Source organism: Rhipicephalus sanguineus, chromosome 11 (genome assembly GCF_013339695.2).
Source record: "Rhipicephalus sanguineus isolate Rsan-2018 chromosome 11, BIME_Rsan_1.4, whole genome shotgun sequence".
NCBI lineage: Eukaryota > Metazoa > Arthropoda > Arachnida > Ixodida > Ixodidae > Rhipicephalus > Rhipicephalus sanguineus.
Genome location: NC_051186.1, coordinates 98,828,894 through 98,853,810, shown reverse-complemented (window position 1 = coordinate 98,853,810; position 24,917 = coordinate 98,828,894). Strand labels below are relative to the sequence as shown.

General features: G+C 51.4%; 1 protein-coding gene across 1 annotated transcript; it reads right to left on the bottom strand.

Annotated features, from left to right (window-relative positions):
• Nucleotides 1-23,517: 23,517 nt before the first annotated feature.
• Nucleotides 23,518-24,459, bottom strand: LOC119375278 (amine sulfotransferase). The gene has a single exon (XM_037645459.1). The coding sequence runs from the start codon at nt 24,457-24,459 to the stop codon at nt 23,518-23,520; it is 942 nt and encodes a 313-aa protein (XP_037501387.1).
• Nucleotides 24,460-24,917: the final 458 nt, after the last annotated feature.

Here is a 24,917-nt window from a genome sequence, read left to right as displayed (position 1 = left end):
TCAATGTGGTACATAGCGTCTCCTATAAAAACACGGTCGGTGCATGCTCCCAAGGGATCGATCGGCTCGGCGCTTGCTCAAGTTGAATGTGGTACAGAGCGTGTCCTATAGAAGCACGGACGGTGCACGCTCCCAAGGAACCAGCCGGATCGGCGCTTGCTGTACGTAGCGGAATTGCAGAAAACGGCGTCGTTGTATTTTTCACCTGAAGGCGAACCTTGTCAGAAATCACTGACACGACTGCTCCCGTATCGACAAGCGCACGAACGGCAAGGTCTTCGGCATAAACAACAATCACACTCGCAGGGAATAATGAGGTCTTGAGCATTTCGTTGAGATTGCAGTTCTTGCCTCGCGAACTGCGTTCGTCAGTTTTCCTCGTGAACAGATTTATGTCGGCGGTTGAGGGCAGACAGAGAACGTCGACAAGGAGCTGGAGACCGACGGCTACTGTGACCGACGGCGCCACAATGTCACTCATCACATTGTGACAGTAGTGGCAGCGGTGTTTGCACGTGCTCGTCGTCTCGCTCTTGATCGTGACAAGATTGCACGGCAAGAATTCGAGCACATGCTTGAGCTTGGATACGTCCATCCCTTTTCTGGTGCGTGGTCATCACCGCTACACATGGTCCCCAAACCCTCAGATGACTGGAGACCATGCGGTGACCATCGCGCCCTCAACAAAGTGACGGTACTGGACCGCTATCCGATACCGCGCATCCAGGACTTCACGGCATTGCTGCACGGTTCCACCGTATTCAGCAATATCGACCTAGTGAAGCCTACCGACGTACCGAAGACTGCCATAATAACACCTTGTGGCATGTTTGAATACATAAATATGCCTTTCGGTCCACGAAACGCAGCACAAACATTTCGAGGGTTCGTGGACCAGGTTCTTCGTGGTTTTACGCGCTGCTTCGCGTACATCGACGACATCCTCGTCTTCAGCATTCCAGCAGATGATCACGAACTTCACCTGCGTCAGGGTTTCACGTGGCTCCGGAAATATGGACTTGTCGTCAACGGACCGCAAGGCAAGTTCGGAGTTTCCTCACTGGCCTTCCTTGGCCACTGCGTGGATTCCCGTCGGATCTCTCCACTGGCGGCGCGCGTGGAAGCTATATTGCAGTTTCCACGGCCAACAACTACGAAGGAGCTGCATGAATTTCTTGAGCTTGCAAACTGTTACCGTCGGTCTATTCCACACTTTGCGGCCATCTTGCAATAGGTACATGCACTTCTGTCCAGTCAAACGAAGCCGAACGCTTCCATCTGCTGGATGGACGACGCTGAGACAGCTTTCAGTTCCATCAAGGAAGCTCTGGCCAACGCAACGTTCCTCGCGCAACCAAAGAGCGACGCCATCACGTCACTCACCGTGGACGCCTTCAATGTCACCGTCGGAGCAGTCCTGCAGCAGTTGGTCGACGGAGTTTGGCAGTCGGTCGCTTTCCTCTCCAGGAAGCTCTCACAGACTGAGTGCCGTTACAGCCCGTTTGGTCACTAACTGCCCGCGGCCTATTTGGCTGTCAAGCATTTTCGCCACTTCCTCAAAGTCGGCAATTCCATATCCTCACCGACCACAGGCCGTTAACGTCTCCCTAGACCGCTACCAACTATGCCCACACCCCACGTAAGATCCGCCAGCTTGCCTAGTTATCGGAGTTCGCGAGCGATATCTGGCACATCAGTGGCAAACACAACCCTGTTGTAATGCACTATCCCGAATAGAAATCAACGCAACGATGAATGAGCGCCCACCAATCGACTTTGCAGCCATGGTTACTGCACAATGGGAGGACGGCGAACTTCAGGTTCTTCGACGACAAGAGAACTCCCTCAAGTTCTAATATGTCCAACTTCCTTGCAGCGCGATTCTCCTCGTTTGTGACACCTCTACCGGTTGTCCTCGCCCGTACGCTCTAGCGCCATTTTGCCGCACTGTCTTTGACGCCTTGCATTCCTTGTCGCAGCCCGGCATACGCGCGCCTCAACGCCTCGTCGCAGCGCGATATCTATGGCCACGTATGAACATCGACGTCCGCCGCTTGACACGTGCTTGTCTCAAGTGCCAGGAAACCAAAGTCCAACGCCACACAGTCAGCCCACTGGGTACCTTCACGCCTCCTGACCCGCGGTTCAGTCACGTGCACCTGGACCTCGTAGGACCTTTCCCCATCGTAAAACAGCCTGTATATATTAACGTGCGTAGACGGGTTCACGCGGTGGTCTGAGACACTACCACCGTTCACCAACATCACGGCAGAGTCAGTTGCCCACGGACTCATCACCGTGTGGATAAGCCGCTACGGAGTTCCCAAGACCATCACAGCGGATCGAGGTCGTCAATTTGACTCCGCGCAATACCGTACTTTGTCCCGCATGATTGTGTCAACCACATCAAGACGAAAGCCTACCACCCTATGCCGAATGGCATGGTTGAGTGGTTTCCCTGCCAACTCAAACCCTCGCTCATGACCTAACGATCGTTGATACCCTAGACGAGCGAATGCCCTTCGTCCTCCTCGCCCTTCGCATTACGATACGTACGAACGCGCCCTGCTCCTCAGCTGAGCTCGTTTTTGGCATGACCTTAAAGCTTCCTGGCCAGTTTTTCGACGCGTCTCCGGTACCACTATTGGACGTTGCTGATTATGCCTCAGGAATGCCATGAGAGACGTGTCTCCTATTCCACCACGTCAACACTCACGCCCAAGTTTCGAGGCAATCTTGAAGTTCCTTCAAGTGGAAATCGAGAGTAGTGAGGAGGTTTGAGCGTCACGCGAGAAAGGCTTTTTCAGACTGACCGTCGACGAACTGCAGGGCAGCGGACTCCTCATCACCGCCACTTCTACCGTCACCTCTAGCCCTGACAGCACGGTCATCATCGCCAGGTGCCACTTCAAGGCCTGCACAGACAATATGTCCCCTCTGCGGCATCTCAGGCCACTTGACGTGTGATTGCCTGGTCGCGATGTGAGCAGAGGAAAAGCGCCAGCGTCTTTCTAGCGAGAGCTGCTGCTTCAGGTGCGGGAAGCAAGGGTACATTGCTCGCTGTTGCCGAACCGCAGCCTGGCTTAAGTGCGACCGATGCTCAGGACGCCATATTTCCGCTCTGCGCGATATCTGGGGCCGACGATGATCCGACAGTCCACACTCGACTGGAACTGAACCCCGAGTGGCGGCCAGACAACGAGAAAAGCAGGTAACGACGGCTCCTGGAAGCGACACGCGCTCGTCGTTTGTAGTGCTCCAAACAGCCACAGCGTGTCCATCCGGAAACCATGACCGTGTGCCAGTGCGACGGCTGCTTGACACCGGCAGCCAACGAACGTTTATCCGAAAAGACTTGTCGCAGCAGCTTTGGCTGCCTTGCACTGGATATGAAGAGATGGACGTCTATACATTTGGCGGGTAAAAGCACCCACGACATTACCAATGCCGAAGGGTGAAAGTCACGCTCTGTGGACGTACTGAGCCGATTGAAGTAGATGTTGAAGTGGTGGAGGTGGCAGAGGTCTGTACCGTAAAGGTCCCGCTTTAGAGCGAAACGTTATTGATATGATGCGTGACCGCAATCTGGCTTTTGCTGACGAACCTCAATGGAACCAACCTCAACACTCCACGATAAGCGTTTTGATTGGTTCCGACATCTACTGGTGGGTAGTCATTATGACGACTAAAACTGCGCTAAAAACACAAAGACAAAGACTAGGAAAACAGGACTCGCGCAGATACATTCCTGCGGTGCACGCAGGAATGTATCGGGGTACTCAAGGGTGCGCCAGCAAGAGCACGAGATACGGTGAACCTTCAGCAGCTTGTGAACCATTTCACCGCTTCGAGCCATTGCCTTCTTCAGTCCGATAAGGAGGGAGGATTCGTGGTGATTCCGGAAGCCTTGTATTTAGAGAGAGCACGTACCGCTCTGAAAAAGAGCTTTATTCCCGCCCCATCGAAGTGCAGCATAGTAAAGAACCGTGCCCTGGCGCTGTTGGAGGACTTGAACCTTTGTAAGTTGCGCACCTCTGTTAAAAACAGTGCTGGGATGTCTTTAGAACTTTTCTTCTCAGTGAAAACTCATAAAGTAGGCAGGCCTTTTCGTTCAATAGTTTCCGAAAGGGATACATGGCAAAGCGTTGTGGCGGGCTACCTTCAGGAGCACCTCGCGAAACTTAAGCTTGAAGATCCATTTTTGGTGTCCAATTCGGCGGCCTTAGTACGATATTTAGAGGATGAGAACCCGGGAGGGTGCCAAGCGTTCAGCTTAGACGTTGAGGATCTATTTTATGCCATCCCGCTAAGAGAACTTATGGTTGCTGTGAAGGAGTGCATTACGCGGTACAATGATGAGCAGTGTTTTGTCGCACAGTGCGGCATTTCTCTTCAAAGTTTTCTGGAACTACTGAGCATGTATTTATGTTCCACATACGTGTGCTGGCAAGGCCAACACTACCTCCAGAAGTCAGGGGTGTGTATAGGCTCTCGGGTCGCCCCTGTGCTTAGTGATATATTTTTAGCTAAAGTGGATAGAACCGTGTCTAGGTGTGTAGGTAGTACTGCTTTTCGTATTTTCCGCTTTGTGGACGACTACCTGATATTTGCAGCTGAAGGCAGGCTTGAAGAAAGAGCTTTTCAAGCTAAGCAAGTGTTTAGCGAATCGGGCCTAGGCCTCAGTTTTACGACTGAGCTTCCTAGTAACAACGAGTTGCAGTTCCTAGACATTCGGCTTCGTTTTGGTTCATCCCATACATGCTGGCTATATGAACCTAGGTCTCAGAAAAGTCCGCTAAATTTCTCATCTAGGCATTCAAAGTTAGTTAAGAATGGAATTGCTCTATCTTGCATTGATGCTGCGGTGCGGAAGTCTTGCGCGCATGCAGTGACGGAAAGTGTGCAAATGCAGTTGGGCAGGCTAACTAAATCTGGTTATCCATTGTCTATGATTGCAGCAACCTGCAAAAAACTAATTAAGAAGTTTAAAATGAACGGCACCCAGTCACCCCGAAATCGCGCCATCGAGGGTGGGGGCTTCGCGGTTATCCCGTATCACCATAAGGTAGCACATAACTTGAAGAATGCAGCTCAACGCTACGGTGTGAACGTTGTGTTTTCGGCGCCTCAGAAAATGTCGCGATTGTGTGCCAGGGTAATGAATGCCATTGATAAAACACCTAATTACAGCCCATTTGTTTGCAGCATTGAACATAGGTCCAGGTTTGTCCCATGCGCCTGCGCAGTAGTTTATGAATTTCCTTTTTCTTGTGGGCGGGTGTACGTGGGACAAACGGGGAGGTGTATAAATATTCGGCTGAAAGAGCATCTTAGGAATTGTTCTACAGATGGCTATTCGCACGTGTCCAAACACTGTAGGAAGTGTAAAGTAGGCAGCAGCGAGTTGTGCCAACCGCTTGTCAATAAAACCAAGATTTTGTTTCGTCACAAGGACCGGTGCACACGCGAGATGTTCGAGGCTTTCAAGATTAACACTACACGGGGGTGTATAAGTGAACCTTCCGTATCTCTTGCCGATTGTGAGCTGAAATATTTAGGTGCCACTTTGTGACGTAGACATATCTGTGTCCAATGATCTTATTTCATCAAGTGTTAACTGTGTATATATGTCATCCTTCAAACATTAAACGTTCAGTTGTGAGTCTGCGCGAGTCCTGTTTTCCTCGTCTTTGTCTTTGTGTTTTTAGCGCAGTTTTAGTCGTCATAATGAATCTTAACCAACTAGCCCGACTTGGTGCTCTTCTTTGGTGGGTAGTCACCGGACGCGTCGAGCGTTTCACCCATCACGTCTGTGCAGTTGAGATTATATTTAGCTGGGTCATTCAAAGAATGTGCGATAACGTCTACCATCCTTCGTCACCGCGTATCATCAGTGCAACTGCCTTGTTCCTGGCTTGTTCTGACGACTGGCGCACTGATGTCCGACCTAAAGATGCATCAGAGATTTGGCGCCGAGGAGACGAGTTCCACAAGCAGCCAGAGCTCGTCCACTTTCGTTGCGCAGTACACAAGAGCGCAGGACGCGATATAATACCGCTCATGATCAAGACGCCAGGTCTGACGTCTTGTACTAACAAAGTGTGGCTGAAACATGGTTCAAGCGTCCTCTTCAGCGGTTCAAACATCACCCAGATGTTCTGAACAAGTGCCAGTACCACCATCAAAGAGTACTTCAAGGAAGGCCATGCGGAAAGAGTAGTGCCGTCGGCACCCCTTGGACAGACCGTCTACTGCATGCCTCACCACGCGGTAGTCCGAGGTGAGGCCGTGACTACAAAGGTCCGTGTCGTGTTCGATGCCTCGTCGCATCAATGCGGTGAACCGTCTGTAAACAACATGCTCGATAAAGACATCAAGCTGGGTCCTGAACTCCTGCAGCTGCTCTTGTAGTTTAGAAGGCAACAATTTTGTTCTCACCGCAGGCATCGGAAAGGTGTTCCTCCAGATATGCATCTGATCGCAAGACAGAGACACTGTTCGCTTCCCGTGGATCGACCAACTACCGTCATATGAGCATCCCGTCCCAACAATCATCGAGTGACGTATTACCCGGGTCCCTTCCGGGGTGTCTTCTAGCCCGTTCTTGTTGTCAGGAACCCTGCAGCTTCACCTCGAAACATGAAAGACGAAGCACCGAGACATGGTCGCCCACCTACTACGGTCATTATATGTGATTCTACGTGGGCGACTTAGCCATAGGCGCTTCTTCTGAAGAGGAGGCATATTTACCGAGAAGTGAATGTTATCGCTACCAATGCGGGAATGGAATTGAGAAAATGGTGCTCAAACTCCGGCCTTCTCTGAGACCATTTCATGAACGATGGCCTCTCACTAGAGAATGTCACCGAGCAGAGCTCTAAGTCCAAGGTGCTTGGTCAGCTGTGGGACCGCTCATCAGATGAAATCATCATGATTACGCAAGGCGTACTCACCATCGTTTCCAACCAACGATCGACGAAGGGAACCGTTTTGCAACCATACGCCAGGCTATCCGACCCACTGGGCTACGCCGTTCCAAATCACGTGTCAGCTGGTATTCCGTTTCAGTGGCTATGGCGACAAGGCATCGATTGGGACGAGCGTCTTCCACCTGACATTGAGGAATTGTGGAAGAAGTGGGTGCCGCAACCTGTCTGTTCTATCTACCGTGTGCATTCCACGTTGCTTCGCATTGCATCGCAAGGTCAGGGACGCGCTACATTACACTTGTTCGCCGAAGCCAGCCCTCATGCGTATGGAGCCGCAGTGTTCGTACGCCAACCACTCGACGACGGCCGTTTTACCGTCCGACTCCCCATTAGGAAGTCTCGCCTTGCACCACTGAATACGATGCCTCTACCACGCGGCGAGATTATGGCATTACATCCAGAAAATACCCGAGTTCTCGTGATGTGTCGCCTCCTTCTGGACGGATGCAACTATAGCGCTACATTGGGTCTCTGGCGATGCTCACCGTTTGGAGACCTTCGTAACGAACTGTGCGCAGGAGATTCATACTTTGACTCTAGGCTAGAATTGGCGGCACTGCGTGAGCGCAGACAACCCAGCAGACCTTCTGACATGCGGAGTATTATCGGCAGCGGTTGTGGAAGGGACCTCCTTTGGCTGACCAAACCAGAGGGCAGCTAGCATTTCAATCCTTGCTCTGCGCTGACGGTGTATCACCTGAACGGCGAAATTGTGTCTGTGTGCCCAATCGCAGTCTTACTGCAAGCCATACATCCGCACACACCGCTACCGGACCTCAATAAGTACAGCTCACTCTCCAGGCTTCTGAGAATAACGCCTGGATTTTGAGGTTTGCCTGCAACGCCACCCGAAAGTAGGCATCCTTGTCTGGGCCGCTGACGTCACGGGAAATAGATCACGCGGAGCGATACTGTATTAAGTTTGTTCAGAAAACCGCATTCCCAGCAGAGGTCACTACACGTCACGCGGGCCAGCCGCTGCCAGCAGGTTCAAGTGTCCTAAACCTGGGGCCGGATATTGATCAGGACGGCTTGCTCAGAGTTGGAAGCCGCTTACAGGAACTTTAGGGGCCTAAGGAATCTTAGTCTCCCCAACCTGTTACCAAGTGACCACGTGTTTAGACGGTTCTTGATATCCGCGACACATGTCCGTCTTCTACAAGCCGGAGTTCAAGTTACTTTTCTGGACCTCCTATGAATATTTTGGATTTTAAAGGGAAGAAGAACCGTTAAGAAAGTGCTTCAGTCGTGCTTGGCGTGTCGCCGCCGACGTTTGCTTCCAGCGTCGATCCCAGTGGCACCATTACCGAAACACCGCTTAACGGAAGCGTCACCGTTCGACGTGGTGGGAGTTCAGCATGTGCTGCTGTCTTGTTCGACTCCGTCAGGCATGACAGTATGCTCATTCATCCTTGCCTTTCGTCGGTTTACATCCAGTCGTGGCATTCCATCTACAGTTTATTCTGATAACGCCAGGACATTCCTCAGCTGCTCCGAACAACTGCGATCGCCGAACGAGGTACCTTGTGGGGACGTTTTTTAGAGGGCGTCATCCGGACAATTAAGGATGCGCTCAAGCGCTGCCTTGGACGAAGCAGCCTCAGCTACGAAGAGCTGCTCACTGTGTTGGCTGAGGTAGAGGCTATCATCAACTGTCGCCCTCTGACGCAACTCTGCGAGGACACAGAGGATGTAGAGGCGCTGACGCAATCGCACGTCTTAATCGGCAAGCGTGTCATGCGGCTACCAGCAAAGACCTGTGGCTGTTTGCCCAGTTCTACCACACCTGACTTGCGAAGGCGGGTGAAATACAGAGATGAGCTTCTGCACCGATTGTGGAAACGGTGGAAGCAGGAACATCTGCTTCGTCTGCACCCCGCTCATCACTGCCAGCCGTAGCCTTCGTACCAGCTGCGCGTTGGTGCCTTGGGGATTGTTAAGGACGACAACTTGCCTGCGCTGCAATGGAAGCTCGGCAGAGTGGTCGAGGCGTTTCCAGGCCGGGAAGGCATCGAGAGATACTTCAAGATTGCACTCCCAAACGGTCACCAAGTACGCCGCGCCGCACAACGGTTGTATCGTTTGGCAAGCGACCACACCAAGGCCCCGGGAGGATGTTGAGTTGAGCGCGACACGATGTTGACGGGAAGCGTCATGCCATGCACAAGACGCGCGAAAAAGCGGGCGTAAGGTGAGGCTGCTCGTGTATAAATTCATAGTAAGGGGAATGTTACTGTTGAAATGTATTTTAATGTAGTAGTGCGTATGGTAAAGTTGTGAGGACCACCTCAATGACTCCAAAGGCGCAATAACGACTGTTTTTGGACATCCCAATGAAACAATGTTAATTCTAATTAAAACGTTCGGGTTTCGTTCTATTGAAAAAAGAAATGAGTCACGCGAACAATAACAGTGTCAACTGAATGACTTCATCTGCACCAATAAAGCACATTAGAACATTGGTAAGCTTCCTATTCTGCAATGGTTGTCGCGGAAGTTGTAGGAACAAAAATGCTGTAACGACGAGTACTCAGCACTTAGCACAATGTAACTGCTGCTATACACGGGATGTCCTGCAAGGAGGCTTCGTAGGGGCATCGTTACAAAGAGCAGTTGTAATAATACCTAATAAAGTAATCTTAACCAACAACAAGAGGTGCTCTCGGAAATAGTTGCTTCCCCAATCTATGGATTTCGAGCGGGTACTGAAATTATAAACGGATTTTTGACGTGACTTGATAAATGACAAAATACAGATCATCCGTATCCCATCGCTCGTAAATGCACCTGTGCGCTATGCCATTTACTGGAGTGATAAAATTTTTACTTTCAAATTCGAAATGCTTTCTAGAAATGGCTTACCTGCAATGCGGGGCCGCTTCAAAATATCCTTACATCGGCGAATCGTAAACTCGGAATCCGTGATATCAGAGACATAAATCGATAGCTATCCGAAATTGCTTCCAAAACCCGCAAAAATTATTTGTTGTTCAGGCTCTACGACATCCCGGATATTTTGCACTTCGTTGGCAATGACTGAAAGGAAGATACTCACAAGAACTGTACGATAGCACGCATTCGGGATGAGATAAATGATAAAAGAGATGAGATAAACGATGTGTAGATAAAAGTCTAGACATCCTTGTGTCTACACAAAATACACGGCCTTTGACTCCGCCAACGAGAGTGCACGACGGCCTACTGGTTACCATATTCTGACGCCCAAGACTCTTCCCCCCCCCCCCCCCAGAATGTTTCTGAAAAAAAATTGGCCGCGTATCTGCGTGCTTCGCTGAAAATGTCGTGTAAAGACGATAGAAGAGGCGCTGTGTGAGATATGGACGGCATCTGGCAATACGTCGGGAAACATGAGTGCTGCGTTGCGTGCTGGTAGTCCCGGCGCAGCAGCAGGCGAAGACCGGCGCTGACCAACGCGACCGGCGGGGACGCCAGCCAGCCCGAAGACGCGGTTTGGCGCGAAGCGCTGTAGCAGTGAAACGTCCGCACTCAACGAGTACTCTCCACACACTCTTTTATTTACACGTCGCCTGGGTAAAACAGGAACGCCAGAGCGGCGCCCACAACCGGCAGCCTGAAGGCCGCCCACAACGCTGCTTTTTCATTTTTTAAATATTTTTTTCACCTTCTTGGCCTTCTCAAAACTAAAGTTTTTCAACACCAACCCATGGCATTCGTACAGTGCAATACAGAACCGAAACCGAAACACAACAATGAGCTCGTGCGAAGGGCACGGAGGAAGGCAAATTTCAGCGCAGTCGCATTTTCAGCTTTGTTGAAACAGCGCTCACTAGACGACGACGAAGTAAAAGAAGGCACACGACAGGCAGCGCCTGTCCTGTGCCTTCTTTTACTTCGTCGTCGTCTAGTGAGCGCTGTTTCAACAAAGATGAACGCATACCAACTCGCTCAAGCTTCCATTCTTATGCATTTTCAGCGCAGCTTAAGAAACTAGGGTCCTTAAAATTACGTATGTATGCATTTTCTATTAAAGGAACACGCCACCTAATACTTACCTAGTGATGTTGCACCTCAGATATGCATGATATTTACTTTTTGATCGACAACGTTCACAAGTATGAACAGCCGTACCAGTTCAAGACGGCTGGCCCTTGGGCAAGTGGTTCAACTTTGGCCGAGTGGCTGAATCGAGGGACGTGCCGACAAACAGAAAGACAGACAGACAGAAAGACAGACCAAAATTTCTGCGTTTAAGTTCCCCAAGAAAGACTATCGTCTTTAAAAACCACACAGATATCTCAAAAGCTGCGCCACTGAAGAAATAAGCACTCTATATTGTCATGGTGTCTTACACGCTGTACACTGATAGCGGCGAACAGGGCGTCAGTGGTCGATAAACTGATCATCGCTGGCATACGCCGTCTTTTGTACATCACGTATCGAACTTTCCAGCCTTATCACTGGTGCTCGCGGAAGCTCTGGAATAAACTTGACTATTCGCGTCATGTGCGAAATCTTAACGCAATGATCTGCTACAATATGTAGTCTTCTCAGACATTCTGGCGCGCTTTGCGCAAGGCAGCAGCTACACGAGCAATGGGCTGGTTACAGAAAACGTGGAAAGAAAGGAGCGTGTGTGGCGTTCCCCTTCTGAAAAGGCATCGTCCCGATGCTTGTAACAGAACATGGAAGGGGAAAACAAGTGCGTACAGAAGGGAAGTACAATAAGAAAACATGAAAGCACAACAAGCAATTAGTACAAGCAAAATTGCAATAATAAAGCAAAATGTACAGCCCTCAGGTTCGCTAACGTGCATAAAACGGCTCAAGGTGCACGACATGAACGACTTCAGGTCGTGCGCGGCGCCATTGAGAGTTCGTAATACCGTCCGGGACAACCTCGTAATCAAGAGTGCCGAGACGTCGAAGCACCTTGTATGGCCCGAAGTATCGCCGAAGAAGTTTTTGACTCAGTCCAAATCGGCGTATAAGTGTCCAGACCCACAAACGGTCACCGGGCTGGTATTCCATGAAGCGTCGTCGAACATTGTAATGGTGGCCGTCGGTCGCCATCTGATTATTGATGCGTTGGCGGGCGAGCTGTCCGGCTTCTTCGTAGCGCTGAAGGTAAACAGTGACGTCGAGGTTTTCTTCGTCGGCGGTGTTGGGTAACATGGCGTCGAGCGTCGTTGCCAGGCTGCTTCCGTGGACGAACCTGTAGGGCGTCATATGCATCTTTTCTTGCACGGCCGTGTTGTATGCGAAGGTCACGTACGGAAGGATGGCATCCCAGGTCTTGTGTTATACGTCAACGTACATGGCCAGCATGTCACCGATTTCAGTGAGGCCATTTCTCTGTGGGTGGTAGGCGCTTGTGCGGCGGTGACTTGTTTGGCTGTATCTCAGAATCGCCTGAGTTAGGTCCACAGTAAAGGCGGTGCCTATGTCCGTGATGAGGACCTCGGGAGCGCCATGATGTAGGGCGGTGTTCTCAACGAAGAATTTGGCTACCTCGGCGGCAGTGCCTTTGCACGTTGCCCGTGTTTCGGCGTAGCGGGTGAGGCAGTCGATAGCTACGACGATCCACTTATTACCGCAATTCGACGTTGGGAATGGCCCCAGGAGGTCCATCCCGATCTGCTGGAACGTTCGCCGAGGAGGCTTGATCAGCTGAACAAAGCCGGCTGGTCTTCTTGGCGGTGTCTTTCGTGGTTGACAGTCTCTGTACGTCCTTACATAGCTAGTGGCGTCGATGGCAAGGTGGGGCCAGTAGTACTTTTCCTGTATTCTTGCCAGCGTTCGGGAAACACCGAGGTGTTCTGCTGTCGGGTCGACGTGCAGGGCCTGGAGGACTTCTGGTCGCAATTCTGTTCCTGGCGCGAAGTGGTGAGAAGTTCTTTTGGAGAACGCCGTTGCGTAAGAAACACGACGCCAGTGCTCGCTTGAATACCTGGGAACCACGGCGGACTTGCCCTCGAGGTACTCCATAAGGCCTGTAAGTTGCAGGTAGGACCTCTGTCGTTCAGCGAAGTCGTCGGCACTTATGGAAGCAGTCGTCATCCTGGTCATCTTGTGGCGGCGGGTCGATGGGGGCACGAGACTGATGATGGCCAGACACTCCTTTTCTGTTATGTAATAGTTGATTTCTGCCTTTGATAGCGACCGGCTAGCATAGCTGACAACCCTTTCCAGTCGGTCGGTCTTCTGCACATGGACTGCGCCGAGTTCTACACTGCTTGCCTCGGTGTGGATTTCCGTATCGGCGTATTCGTCGAAATGCCAAGTATCAGAGGCGTCCGTAGGCGTCGTTTCAGTTCTTGAAATGCTTGAACTTGTACCGTTTCCCACCTGAATTCGACTTCGGTCTTCTTAAGTTGCGTCAGTGGCTCGGCGATCCGTGAAAATTCTCTGACGAAACGTCTGTAATAGACGCACAAGCCCAGAAATCGGCTTACGGCCTTCTTGTCGGTGGGCGTCGGGGACGCAGCAATGGCAGCGGTTTTACGCGGATCTGGGCGAACTCCGGACCTGCTAACACCATGGCCCAAGAACAAGAGTTCGTCGTACGCGAAGCGGCCCTTTTCTGGCTTTAGCGTGAGTCCGGAGGTCTTGATTGCCTGAAGTACAGCTTCAAGGCGCCGGATGTGTTCGTCGAAGCTTGATGCAAGCACAACGACGTCATCCAAGTACACAAGACACGTCTGCCACTTCAATCCAGCCAGCACGGTGTCCATAACGCGCTGGAACGTCGCAGGTGCCGAGCAAAGACTAAAGGGCATGACCTTGAACTCGAACAGGCTGTCTGGTGTTATCAAAGCAGTTTTCTCTCGGTGTCTCCTGTCGACTTCGATTTGCCAGTAGCCGGTCTTGAGGTTCATCGAGGAAAAGTATCTCGCGTTGTAGAATCGATCCAGGGTTTCGTCTATCCTTCGGAGAAGGTAGACGTCCTTCATGAGTTTGCTCAGGCGACGATAATCAACGCAGAAACATAGGATTCTGTCCATCTCCTTCACTGACACCACCGGTGACGCCCACGGACTCTTGGAAGGCTGGATGATATCGTCGTGTAGCATTTCGCCGACTTGTTTTTTTATGACCTCGCGTTCTCGCGTCGAAACTCTGTACGGGCTCTGCCGGAGTGGCCTGGCACTTTCCTTCGTTGTGATGCGGTGTTTAGCCACTGGGGTCTGCCGAATGCTTGACGACGACGAAAAGCAGTCCTTGTATTACAGGAGCAGGGTTTGAGTTGTTCTTGTTTATGCTTCGGAAGGCTCGGATTGGCGTTGAAAGCTGGTTGAGGAGCTCGGTTCGTCGAAGTGGATTCGGTAGAATTGGTGAGGGTGAAAGCACTGGTGGCTTGCACAAATCTTCGATGTAGGCAAGCGTCGTGCCTTTATTCACGTGCTTGTACTCGTTGCTGAAATTCGTGAGCACCACTGTTGCTTTCCCTCCACGTAGCTCGGCCATTCCTTTTGCGACGCGAATCTCGCGGTTGATCAACAAGTGCTGGTCCGCTTCAACGGCGCCTTCCAGGTTGGCTGATATTTGAGTGCCGGCACAAATAATGACGCTGATGCGAGAGGGGAGGGTGACATGGTCTTCCAGCACATTCAAGGCGTGCTTTCCTGCCGGCGTGTGCGGTGGTAATGGTTCTTCTGTGGATAGTGTTATCGACTGGGATCTCAGGTCGATGACTGCACCATGTAAGTTTAAGAAGTCCATACCAAGGATGACGTCTCCCGAGCAATGCTGTAGCACTACGAGGATCGCGGGATAAATTCGGTTGTTAATGGTGACTCTCGCCGTGCAGATCCCCGCCGACGTCACTAGGTGTCCTCCAGCAGTCCGAATTTCGGGGCCTTCCCAGGAGGCCTTGACTCTAACTTCGTGGCGAACGGTCCACTGATGACAGAATAGTCGGCTCCAGTGTCTACGGGAGCTGTTACGCTGTGGCCGTCGACAAGAACATCGAGGTCGCTAGTTCGTCGTCTTGCGTTGCGGTTAGGTCGTGGCGTTGGATAACGGCTACGTAGGTTTGTTCAGCTGCTTCCGCATTGCGTTGTCAGGTCTTCTTCGGGCCATGAAGTTTCGACGTTGGGGCCTCGTTCGGTTTGCGGCGTATTCTGTCGCTGAGTCGTCGTCGGCGGCGGAGGTTCTTCGGTATTTCGTCGTACAGCAACCGTTCCTCCATCAGTTGCTTTCTCTGGATAAGGGCTTGCGGAACGGCCCCGAGTGGGAGCGGTGTACTGGCGGCACTGCGGTGACATGTAGCGGGCTGGCGACCGCGATCGGGAAGGTTGTCGGGCTGTCCACTGCGCTCCTGCGAGATAGCCAGCGATTTCGAGAGGTCGTTGACCTCGCTGTGGGCGCCGCGCGTTCACGGCGAAACGGCGTAGCCCCATCTGTCGGTACTGGCCACGGCGGTAGTTATGGCCGGCTTCCCCCCTAGTGGTAGCAGAGCGGGCTGTTGTCAAATGCACGCCAAACGTCAGTCTTCCTCGGTGGGTAGCGGTGGCCAACAGGTGGGCGAGGTGGGTTTGGGGGCTGTCGACGGAGTTGCGTCGGCGTGGGCTCCTGACGCGGGCGCGGCGTGGCGACGGCGCGGAGTGCGGCACTGGCGTAACTCATTGCTTCCGGCTGAGCCTGCAGTGCCTCGGGAATTCCAAGCGATTTCCGGACTTCCTTGCGGACAACGTCGGCGATTGAATCCACTTGATGCCGCAGCGAAGGCAACAGTTTGCGCAGCTCCTCCCACACAATCTCTCTGATGGTTTCGCGCAAGTCGTCGGTGGCGAGCGAGTGCACTTCGCAATACACTGCAGACAGCGGAGAGCGGTTGTTTGTTTCGTCCGCATCTCAAGCGTCTTTTCGATAGTTGTATGCTTGGTGAGGAATTTGGCGGCAGTCGTGGCAGGGTGGCGGAAGTCCCGCGAACAGTTCTTGTTTAGCACCCCGCATAAGCAAGCGAATTTTTTGTCTTCGGTCATCGCAGCGTCGGGCTGGTGGAAAAGTCGAGTCATCTCTTCCGTGAAGATGGTGAAGTTTTCGTTTGGTAGCTGCACTCGTGTCTCCAGCAAAGAAGCGGCTTGTCGGAGCTAACACGGACGAGATCCAGCCCTGACAGCGTTCAGTTTTCCAACTGATTTTTTTATTATCGCGCTGCACCCGCCGCGCGGCCAAATTCCTTCTTCTTCTTCCTTCACGAGTGCCGCATTCGGAGGTGCTACAGGGCACCCCCCCGTAGAACTAGAGCCATAGGAGTCGCCCAGTAGAGCGTGCTTGGATGTGGGCATCCAGCCCCGCGGACGCGCGAGTGGCGATATACGCAAGTTTCAGTCGATCAGCAGCCACGACGTCTTCACGGCCATTGATGTCCAGCGTGAACGTCTCAGGTGTACAATGAAGTACGCGGAATGGACAATCATAGGCTGGTGTGAGTGGTGGCCGTATTTGGTCCCGCCGAACGAAGACGTGACTGCAGTCATGCAGATCCTGGCTGACGAAGACAGACTGGGGGTGTCGGTCGGCAGTAATCACAGGAGCAAGGTCCCGAAACATGGTGCGCAGCTCTCGAATGTACGTGGAGGCATCGTGAGTGGAAGGTGGCCGATGATGGCTCGAAGAATTATCCTGGAAGACGCAGGGACACGCCATAGACTAGTTCGGCTGATGAGCAGCCGAGATCCGCTTTCAATGCTGATCGGTTGCCCAGAAGTACGAAGGGGAGGTGGTCCAGCCAACGTTCCCTTGGCTGGTGAGCAGTAAGGGCAGCTTTCAGTTGTCGATGAAGCCGTTCGACCACGCCATTGGCGGAAGGATGGTAGACAGTTGTGTGGATGTGTCGAATGCCCAGGATATTGGCAAGTGCGGTGAAATGGGCCGATTGAAATTGACGATCGCGATCAGTGGTGACGACAGAAGGGCACCCAAAGCGTGACACCCAGCCGTTTGTGAAAGCCTTGGCAACTGTTGGTGCTGTAATGTCGGAAACGGGAAACGCTTCCGGCCATCCGGTGAAGCGATCCACACTTGTCAGCAGGTAACAGGCTCCTTGCGATGACGGAAGAGGGCCGACAATGTCGAGATGGACGTGAGAAAACCTTATGTCTGGAGGCCGAAAGGGGGATGTTGCCGTGACAGCGTGAGCGTGAACTTCAACCCGCTGGCACTCAAGGCAGGTTCGCGCGCAGCGTCGGACATCAGCATTGATGCTTGGCCAAAGGAAACGAGATGGGACTAGCTTCTGGGTCGCACGAATACCAGGATGACTCATGTTGTGCAATTGATCTAAAATTGCACGACGAAAAGCTGAAGGCACGAAGGGCCGACGGACATCAGTAGACGTTTCGCACGTTATTATTGAGGTAGAAAATAGAAGCGGGCACTCCGTGAACGACAGAGACGCGGATGAAGAACGAAGACGATGCAGCTCAGGATCGTTGCTTTGGGCAGCTGCTAGCTCTTCCATGTCTAGTGGTGGCTGGGTCGACAAGGCATCGATGCGGGATAGTGTATAAGCAGCAGCATTTTCCGGCCCATGGACGTGTCTGACATCCACAGTGAACTCAGAAATAAAGCATAGTTGACGGATCTCCGGTGCAGTGTAATTGCTGTGCTTGCGATGGAAGGCAAACGTCAGAGGCTTGCGGTCTGTAACGACGTAAGAGTACCGGCCCCCCATAAATGGCGAAAATGTTTGATGGCGAGGTATACCGCAAGGAGTTCTCGGGCAAATGTACTGTATTTTGCTTCCGGTGGCTTCAGTTTTTGCGAGAAAAAACCAACGGGCTGCCAACCGGATACCTGCTGCTCGAGAACGGCGCCAACTGCCACGCTTGATGCATCGGTGATGAGACGAATTGGGGCATCAGGGTCGGGATGTATGAGCATGGTGGCGTCTGCCAGAGCCTTCTTGGCAGTGCCGAAGGCAGATGCAGCGTCCTCGGTCCACTCCAGTGGCGTAGCCGGGTCTTTCTTTTTAGCCAGTAGGTCGGTCAAGGCTTTTAGGAATGTGGTACACTTTGGAAGAAAGCGGCGATGGAAGTTTAGTAGGCCCAGAAATTCTCGGAGTCCCTTCAGTGAAGTCGGAGTTGGAAAGTCTTGAATAGCCTTCACTTTGCTGGCGAGTGGTTGGATATCCTGTGGGTGGAGTGAAAAGGTGGCCTAGGAACTCTATTGTAGCAACGCCGAAGAGGCACTTATTGGGATTAATTACGAGGCCGTAATCATCCAGGTGGTGGAACAGGGTGCGCAGGTGGGCTTCATGTTCAGGGCCGGATGAGCTTGCGACAAGGAGGTCATGAAGGTAGGCAAATACGAAATCGAGACCTCGCGTGACCTCGTTGATAGTGCGCTGAAAGGTCTGTGAAGAGTTGCGCCATCCAAAAGGCATCCTCACATATTCAAACAGACCGAATGGGGTGGTGATGGCCGTCTTCGGAATGTCGGCGGGTTTTACAGGAATCTCATGGTAAGCCTTCACTAAGTCAATCTTAGAGAAGACTGTGCAACCAGCCAAATTTGATGCGAAATCTTGTATGTGAGGAAGTGGATAGCGGTCTGGTAAGGTGTGGGCATCGAGAGCGCGGTAATCGCCACATGGTCTCCAGTCGCCAGGATCTTTCTTCGGCACCATGTGAAGTGGCGACGCCCAGCTGCTTGAGGAAGGCCGCACAATGCCGAGTTCAAGCATGTGCTCAAACTCACGGCGGGCGATGGCGAGGCGCTCTCCAGATAGTCGACGGGGTCGTGTAAAAACGGGAGGTCCAGTGGTCACAATGTGGTGAGTGATGGAATGCTTCACCGGTGACTCTCTGGTGTGCGGCTTCGTGATGCTGGGAAAGTCGGCGAGTATTTTTGCATACGGCGAAGCAATTATGAGAGCTCGCAGTCCCGTTGGCGAGGGAGTACAGAGTACAGCGTTGTTGGAGAGGCGGGTGTTGAGATCAATGAGGCGATGAGCATGCATGTCCACATCAAGGTTGAAAAAACTGAGGAAGCCAGCTCCAAGAACAGCTTGCGAGACGTCAGCGAGGATGAACATCTAGCGGAACGTACGGGAACGCACGGGCCCAAGGTCAAGTGTAAGAGAGCGTTGGCCGTATGTGCGAATGACCGAATTGTTGATCGCTTGGAGTGGGCAGGTTTGTTACTTGCGACGGCGATCTGCACACGAGGCCGGTATGACGCTAACCTGGGTTGCTGTGTGCAGTGTTCCTGGGTTCCAGTGATGTTATCAGAAACGTAGAAAAGGCGGCATGACTTTTGACCAGTACCACTTGCCGCCGTCAGTGGCCGGTCGTCGCCTTTCCCGACCAGGAGCACGGGCGAGTGCACTTGCAAGCAGAGTCACCGAATCGGCCGTGGTACCAGCACACGGTTGAGGATGAGACGTCCCGCGGCGCGTCGGTTGGCCGAAGTTCCGGAGAACGTGGGGGCGTCGGGGAGCGACTCTGTATCTGGAACCTGGATGACGGTCGACGATGCGCAGGTAGAAAGTCATCGAGGCGCCTGACAAGGGCGTCCAAACGGTCCTCGATGCTCGCCAGTGCCGGGTCTGCAGCGGTGGCCGGTGGCGGTGTGGTAACGGTATTGAGGCTATGTGCCCGCGAGTAGTCCGCCACTCGGTCAGCCATTTCAGCGAGTGTGTCTACCGGGACATCTCCTGCAGCCACGAGGACCCGGACCATGCTCTGCGGTAAGCGCTGGAGGAACAACTCACGCAACAGCTTCTCCTCTTGAAGGGCGGAGGGGCCGCCAAGGAGCTTGCGCATGCGTCACAGGAGCTGTGAAGGGCGACGGTTCTGAGGCGCTACAGGCTCTTTCCTTGCGGACGACGCTTGTGAACGTGTGCAGGAATGCGCTGCAGAAAAGGTCCCAGGTTTGAAGTGAGGATCCCGATTCTCAAACTAGGTTCTTGTCGCGTCTTCCAGGTAGAAGTAGACATGACGCAGCTTGTCTTCGGTCCTCGAATTGTTAAAGGCGGCGACACGCTCGTATCTTTCAATCCAGGTTTCCGGGACTTCGAATGATGAACCGCGGAACGTTGGCGGCTCCCTGGGTTGCCGGAGCAGAACATGTGCAGGCGGCACAATGGCTGTCATCGTCGCTGTGTTCGAGTTCAGGGGATTGGTTTGCTGGGTCTTCTCAGGCAGAGGCCCGCACTCTTGCAATAGACGTTGTTGCCTGCGGCTTGCCCGCTGCTCGACGTTGGCGTCAATGTCTTCCTTGCGACTTGGGCTGGGTTCACGTTTTGACGGGCGCGTCCTGAGCATGGACGAACAGCACCCTCACCTGATATCACGGGGTCGTGACGTCAAAGAAGACAGCAGACAAAATGAAACTCTTTATTTGGCCGAACTTGTGGCCGGGAAATTAAAACTCAAATTACAGCAATATAAGCTGTACACTGATAGTGGCGAACTGGACGTCGGGCGTCAATAACCTAAACATCGCTGGGATGCGCCGTCTTTTATACATCACGCATCGAACTTTCCAGCATTATCACTGGTGGTCGCGCAAGCTCTGGAATAATCTGACTATTCGCGTCATGTGCGAAATCTTACACCTGCAATGGGCTGGTAACAGAAAACATAGAAAGGAAGGAGCGTGCGTGGCAATATGAAATATTAAACCTGCCACCAAATTATGTCACGGTGCTTTGCTCAAGTATTTGAACTAAGCATAACTGTTTTGTGGTACTTTCGCCACATAAAATAGCTAATTCTGAGACATACGGGTCAAGCTTATTGCGGATAATTTTATTTATATAAAACTGAATGCTTTTTTCATGTGAGTCATTATATCTGCTGCGCAGTAACACACCTACCCTCCTTATGTATTCCTTTGACTTCCCACTGCACGCCACTTTTTCGTCGGCGAAAGTACGTGACAATATATAATCCTGGTATTTTACCGAGAATAATCTTGTCAAAGGGGGTGCTTCACCTTGTCTCTGCCTTTCGTGCCTACGCTGCTCCAAACCAGAGCCTACAAAATATAGGAAAGTAATTTATTCCTAATTCAAGCCTTGTTTCTATTATTGAAGCCTTGTTACTTAGGAATTCATTGCAGAAAAGCCGGTCAAAAAAGCTTGTTTCGGGTTTTTTGAACTGTTCGCCATGGGGCGATGAAATTTTAATTTAACTGCTTATGTTTAATTTGAGCTGTTTATCAGGAATGTATAATATAACGCCTTATGAAGTATTAGTGGGCTTAACAGATCATGAAAAAGCATACCTGGCATTTCTCAAGGGCAAGTTCCTGCAGAAGATGCGAAATGAAAAAAAAAAAGCTTTCCAACCGAGTGCGCTTTCAGTAGGCTGTCATGTCGACCAAAGCTGAAAAAAAAGGATTAGCCACCGTTGTTTTCTATTCGCAATGCCTATAGACCGTCGCGCCACCGAGCGGAATTCAGGAGCGTCCTCTCGAGGAGGGTTAGTAGACGACAAAATGGCGGCACTATGCAGTCGCTCCCTTGTTCGGCTGTGCTAGCCTCAGTGTTAACTCGTTGGCAAGAAAGGAACACTACGACTTTGCATGTTCCCTGCATCAATGAACAAACCGCGCCCTCCGTGACCCGAGAAATCTGATTCGTTCTTGCGAGACGCGATGTTTTCGTGAAAATACGTGGCAACTCGCGCTTTCAATGCTAGCCCACAGTATACACATACTATCAGCTTCGCGAGGCTTTCTGTAGCCACGTAGGTTAGTTAAATGTTATCGTCTGACATATTCAGTTGAAGCTCACCCTGTTTTACTTGAATATATAATTGGTCAGTGTTTCTTGTAGTGCATGAGTCCCATAACACTGTACGCGGGAGGGAGGTCGCGCGGGCTCGCGATGTGCTCATGTATAACTGAGCGATCTCAAGTTGGCGATACATTAAAATAGGGCGCCTATCCTTTGTCAGCAAAGCGCTGTTACGAATCGTGCGAGCGACGTTTCAATCGTTCGAGGACGCGTCTGCTCGACGCCTTTCGTGGAGCGAACGCTTTCCATCCACGCCGTCCTTCGCCAGTGTGTTGGTTTTCATAGCCACCGCTGCGCCGCTTGTTCTTGTACGTTTGTTGATAGGTGGCAGCACACTGCAAGCGATTTGCTTGTTGACCGGTCTGAGAGCAAAACGTTCTCCGCGCCCAGACGTCTGTCTAATTGTAAACGTGGTGACGCGGAGTGGTCGAAGTCGTTCGGCGGAGGAAATTCTTCAGATTGCTTTCAGCAGTGATGTTGAAGGAAACCATCTTGACGACGAGGATTTTTCACTGGACGTAGAAGACTGTGAAAGCACCGAGAGTGACAGCGACGATGAACCACCATCTGCTAACTCACGAGGAGCGAGTTGCACTTCACGTCCCCTCGTGCGTTAATGTTCTTTCACGCTCGTAAGTCACTTTGATTGTATTTAATGTATAATATCCTTGAGCGAGATCAAAATAAAAGCATAGTTCCCCTTGTGCATTGCATGTATCACAATTATTGTGGATATTACGGAGCGCCGCATGCCGCCAACGCGCTCGAGCTCGACCAACGAAGCGAAATGGTTAGAGCGATGGAACGTGCAGTCACGGCCACAATCCACGCCTCTCGGCGAACTTCTTCGACGTTGCGAAAAGCATACGTGTTTATTCTTTTCGATATTCATGTTTCTATCGTGCTGATCGAACCTGCAACATGCGAGTGAAGTACACACGGCTAGAGTCTCAGCATGGCTGTGACACAAGCGCTACTGAATGGCATGTTTAATGCTTGTGTTCCGTTGAAGACGTAACTCCGCGTTTTCGACTGCACAAGTAATGACGAGGGGGTATTATCACAGAACACTTTTATGTTTGCAAGCCATCATCACGCGCAGCAGCGATGGCGCTACTCGCTGGCGGCCTACTACTGCGGCAAATCCGTCAGGCAGGCTCGGTACGTACTACCTCGGGGTGCCGTTCAGCTCATACGTCAATTCTAGTTCCTACAGGTTTATGTAGCACGCTCAGGATTTCGCAAAGCATCGTTATGCACGGTAACGGAGCTGAAATATAACCTTTCACTTCGCAGCAAATAATTAGGTGGCGAGTACTTAGCACTTTCCATGGTTTGGGAAAGTATTTCAGTCTCATATCCATTTCAGCGCAGCTGATGACTTCATCCAGTGAAAGTGGCACGGTCCGCACGTCCTATCTGCTCCTATGCTACCTATGCTAACAAACAGGTTGACCCTCCTCCTGGCGCCATCTTGAAAAGCACGGCGCGCCACCTATAGTTCGTGGACATTGCGAATAGTGTTACTCTGGAATCATTCAGGAATACGTCTGATTGCTCCGGAAATAATATTACCAGACAAAGATGACTTATTTATAAGTGTTAGCAAGAATTTATTGTACTAAACGAGAAATGCCACTGACAGTTATTCCGTATACTGAAATATTTTTTCCGAAGGCAGAAAGGTGTGTCCAGCACAGCCGGACAATAGGGACCCCACAATGATACATGTACTCTACTTTTTTACGTCGAATGTTCAATGTATCCGAAACAATTTACGTGTCGTGAAGTTCTGACTCATGGAATGTCGACATCTTTCCAAAGACTCATAAAGTCAGACTTCGACGATGCCTCAAATATCCTCTCTTTCATTCGTCGAATCTGGTCTGCCGAGAAGTGGTTTTTCCAGTCTCCCACTTGACCTTTACGAACGAATTCGCCAGTCGCGGGTGTCTCCACAAGCGCTGTGAAAGCCAGAAGTCCCCTTAGAATCTCTGGCCTTACAGTCTTCAGAAAGGAAGACTTGCTCAATGGTGACTTCTTCGCGTCATGATTAAACGACTTCTTCATTCGATCAAAGCTAGTATTCTCTAGAACTCGGGTGAGGAGCTGTGGATCTTCCTGAAACTTCTGCCCATATTCATGCCCCATAAATTGGGCTATCCTGAGAACGCTGCGGCGAGCGTCCTTCATGAGCTCTTCGTAAGTCAGGAACAATACGTTGGTGTCGTTGGCGTGTTCGTACCAAGAGGTCACGTTCTCGAAGTAGTCTCCATGCTCTACGCGGCCTCCAAGGAAAAGCTCGACGAATTGGTCGAATGTCCCGTCCTGAAATTGGTATATCAGCATGTTCTTGGTGTGGTAATAAAAGGACACGCACGTGTCATACGGATTCCTCGCAATGTACACGTACTTCGCCTCTGGTGAGTACGGTGCTTTCTCAAACGGCAAGTGACTCCTGAATGCTCTTGGTTTCGGAGCGTAGGTAGCTGCTTCGACTCCCTGTAGCTCCATCAACGGAAATCGCATCACACGATCGATCGGGTTTGTGGATTCTTCGCCCTCCACGAGGATGTTGTACATAATTTGCATAGTCCACGTGGATCCCGACTTCGGATAGCTCACAAGAAAGAGGTCTCCACGTTGCGGTTTATACGCCAACGTTGAAATGACCGCCTCATTTGAGAAGTATTCGCTAAGATGAAGTCCTTCGATTATCCTGAAGATTTCCGACGCCATGAGGTCCGGTCCAAGAACTTTACCTATGGACAAGAAATAACGTTAAGTATTGCGAATAGTTTTCGCGAACTAAATTTCAAAAGCTACATACGTTCACATGCGAAAAACAAGTGGTTTGACATGAAAGGGTCTTTGTGGGTCCCTCAAGAAAATCACCTCCTATTGATAACAAAGCTATTTGGAACTACAGTATGCTTTTCAGCTGAAATGAACCAAGGCTACATAATCAGGTTTGAGTGCCAAATTTGACACATTGTTACCGCTAAGTGTAATCCAACATGGTTGTTCGTCAAATTACCTTAACTTACGACCTTTAAAAGGTACTATCGCGGGGAATATGAGCGGGAACAGGCAAGCGCTTTGCAAATGGCCTCAAACACGACACGGGGTGATTGGTGGTGGCGGAAACTAGGAAACAAGGGCGACGTGGTTCTGCTCAATCTTGGCGCTGCCGCGTG

Excerpts from the sequence above, each read along its gene's own strand:
- LOC119375278 (XM_037645459.1), bottom strand. The coding sequence starts at position 24,459 with ATGGCGTCGGAAATCTTCAGGATAATCGAAGGACTTCATCTTAGCGAA.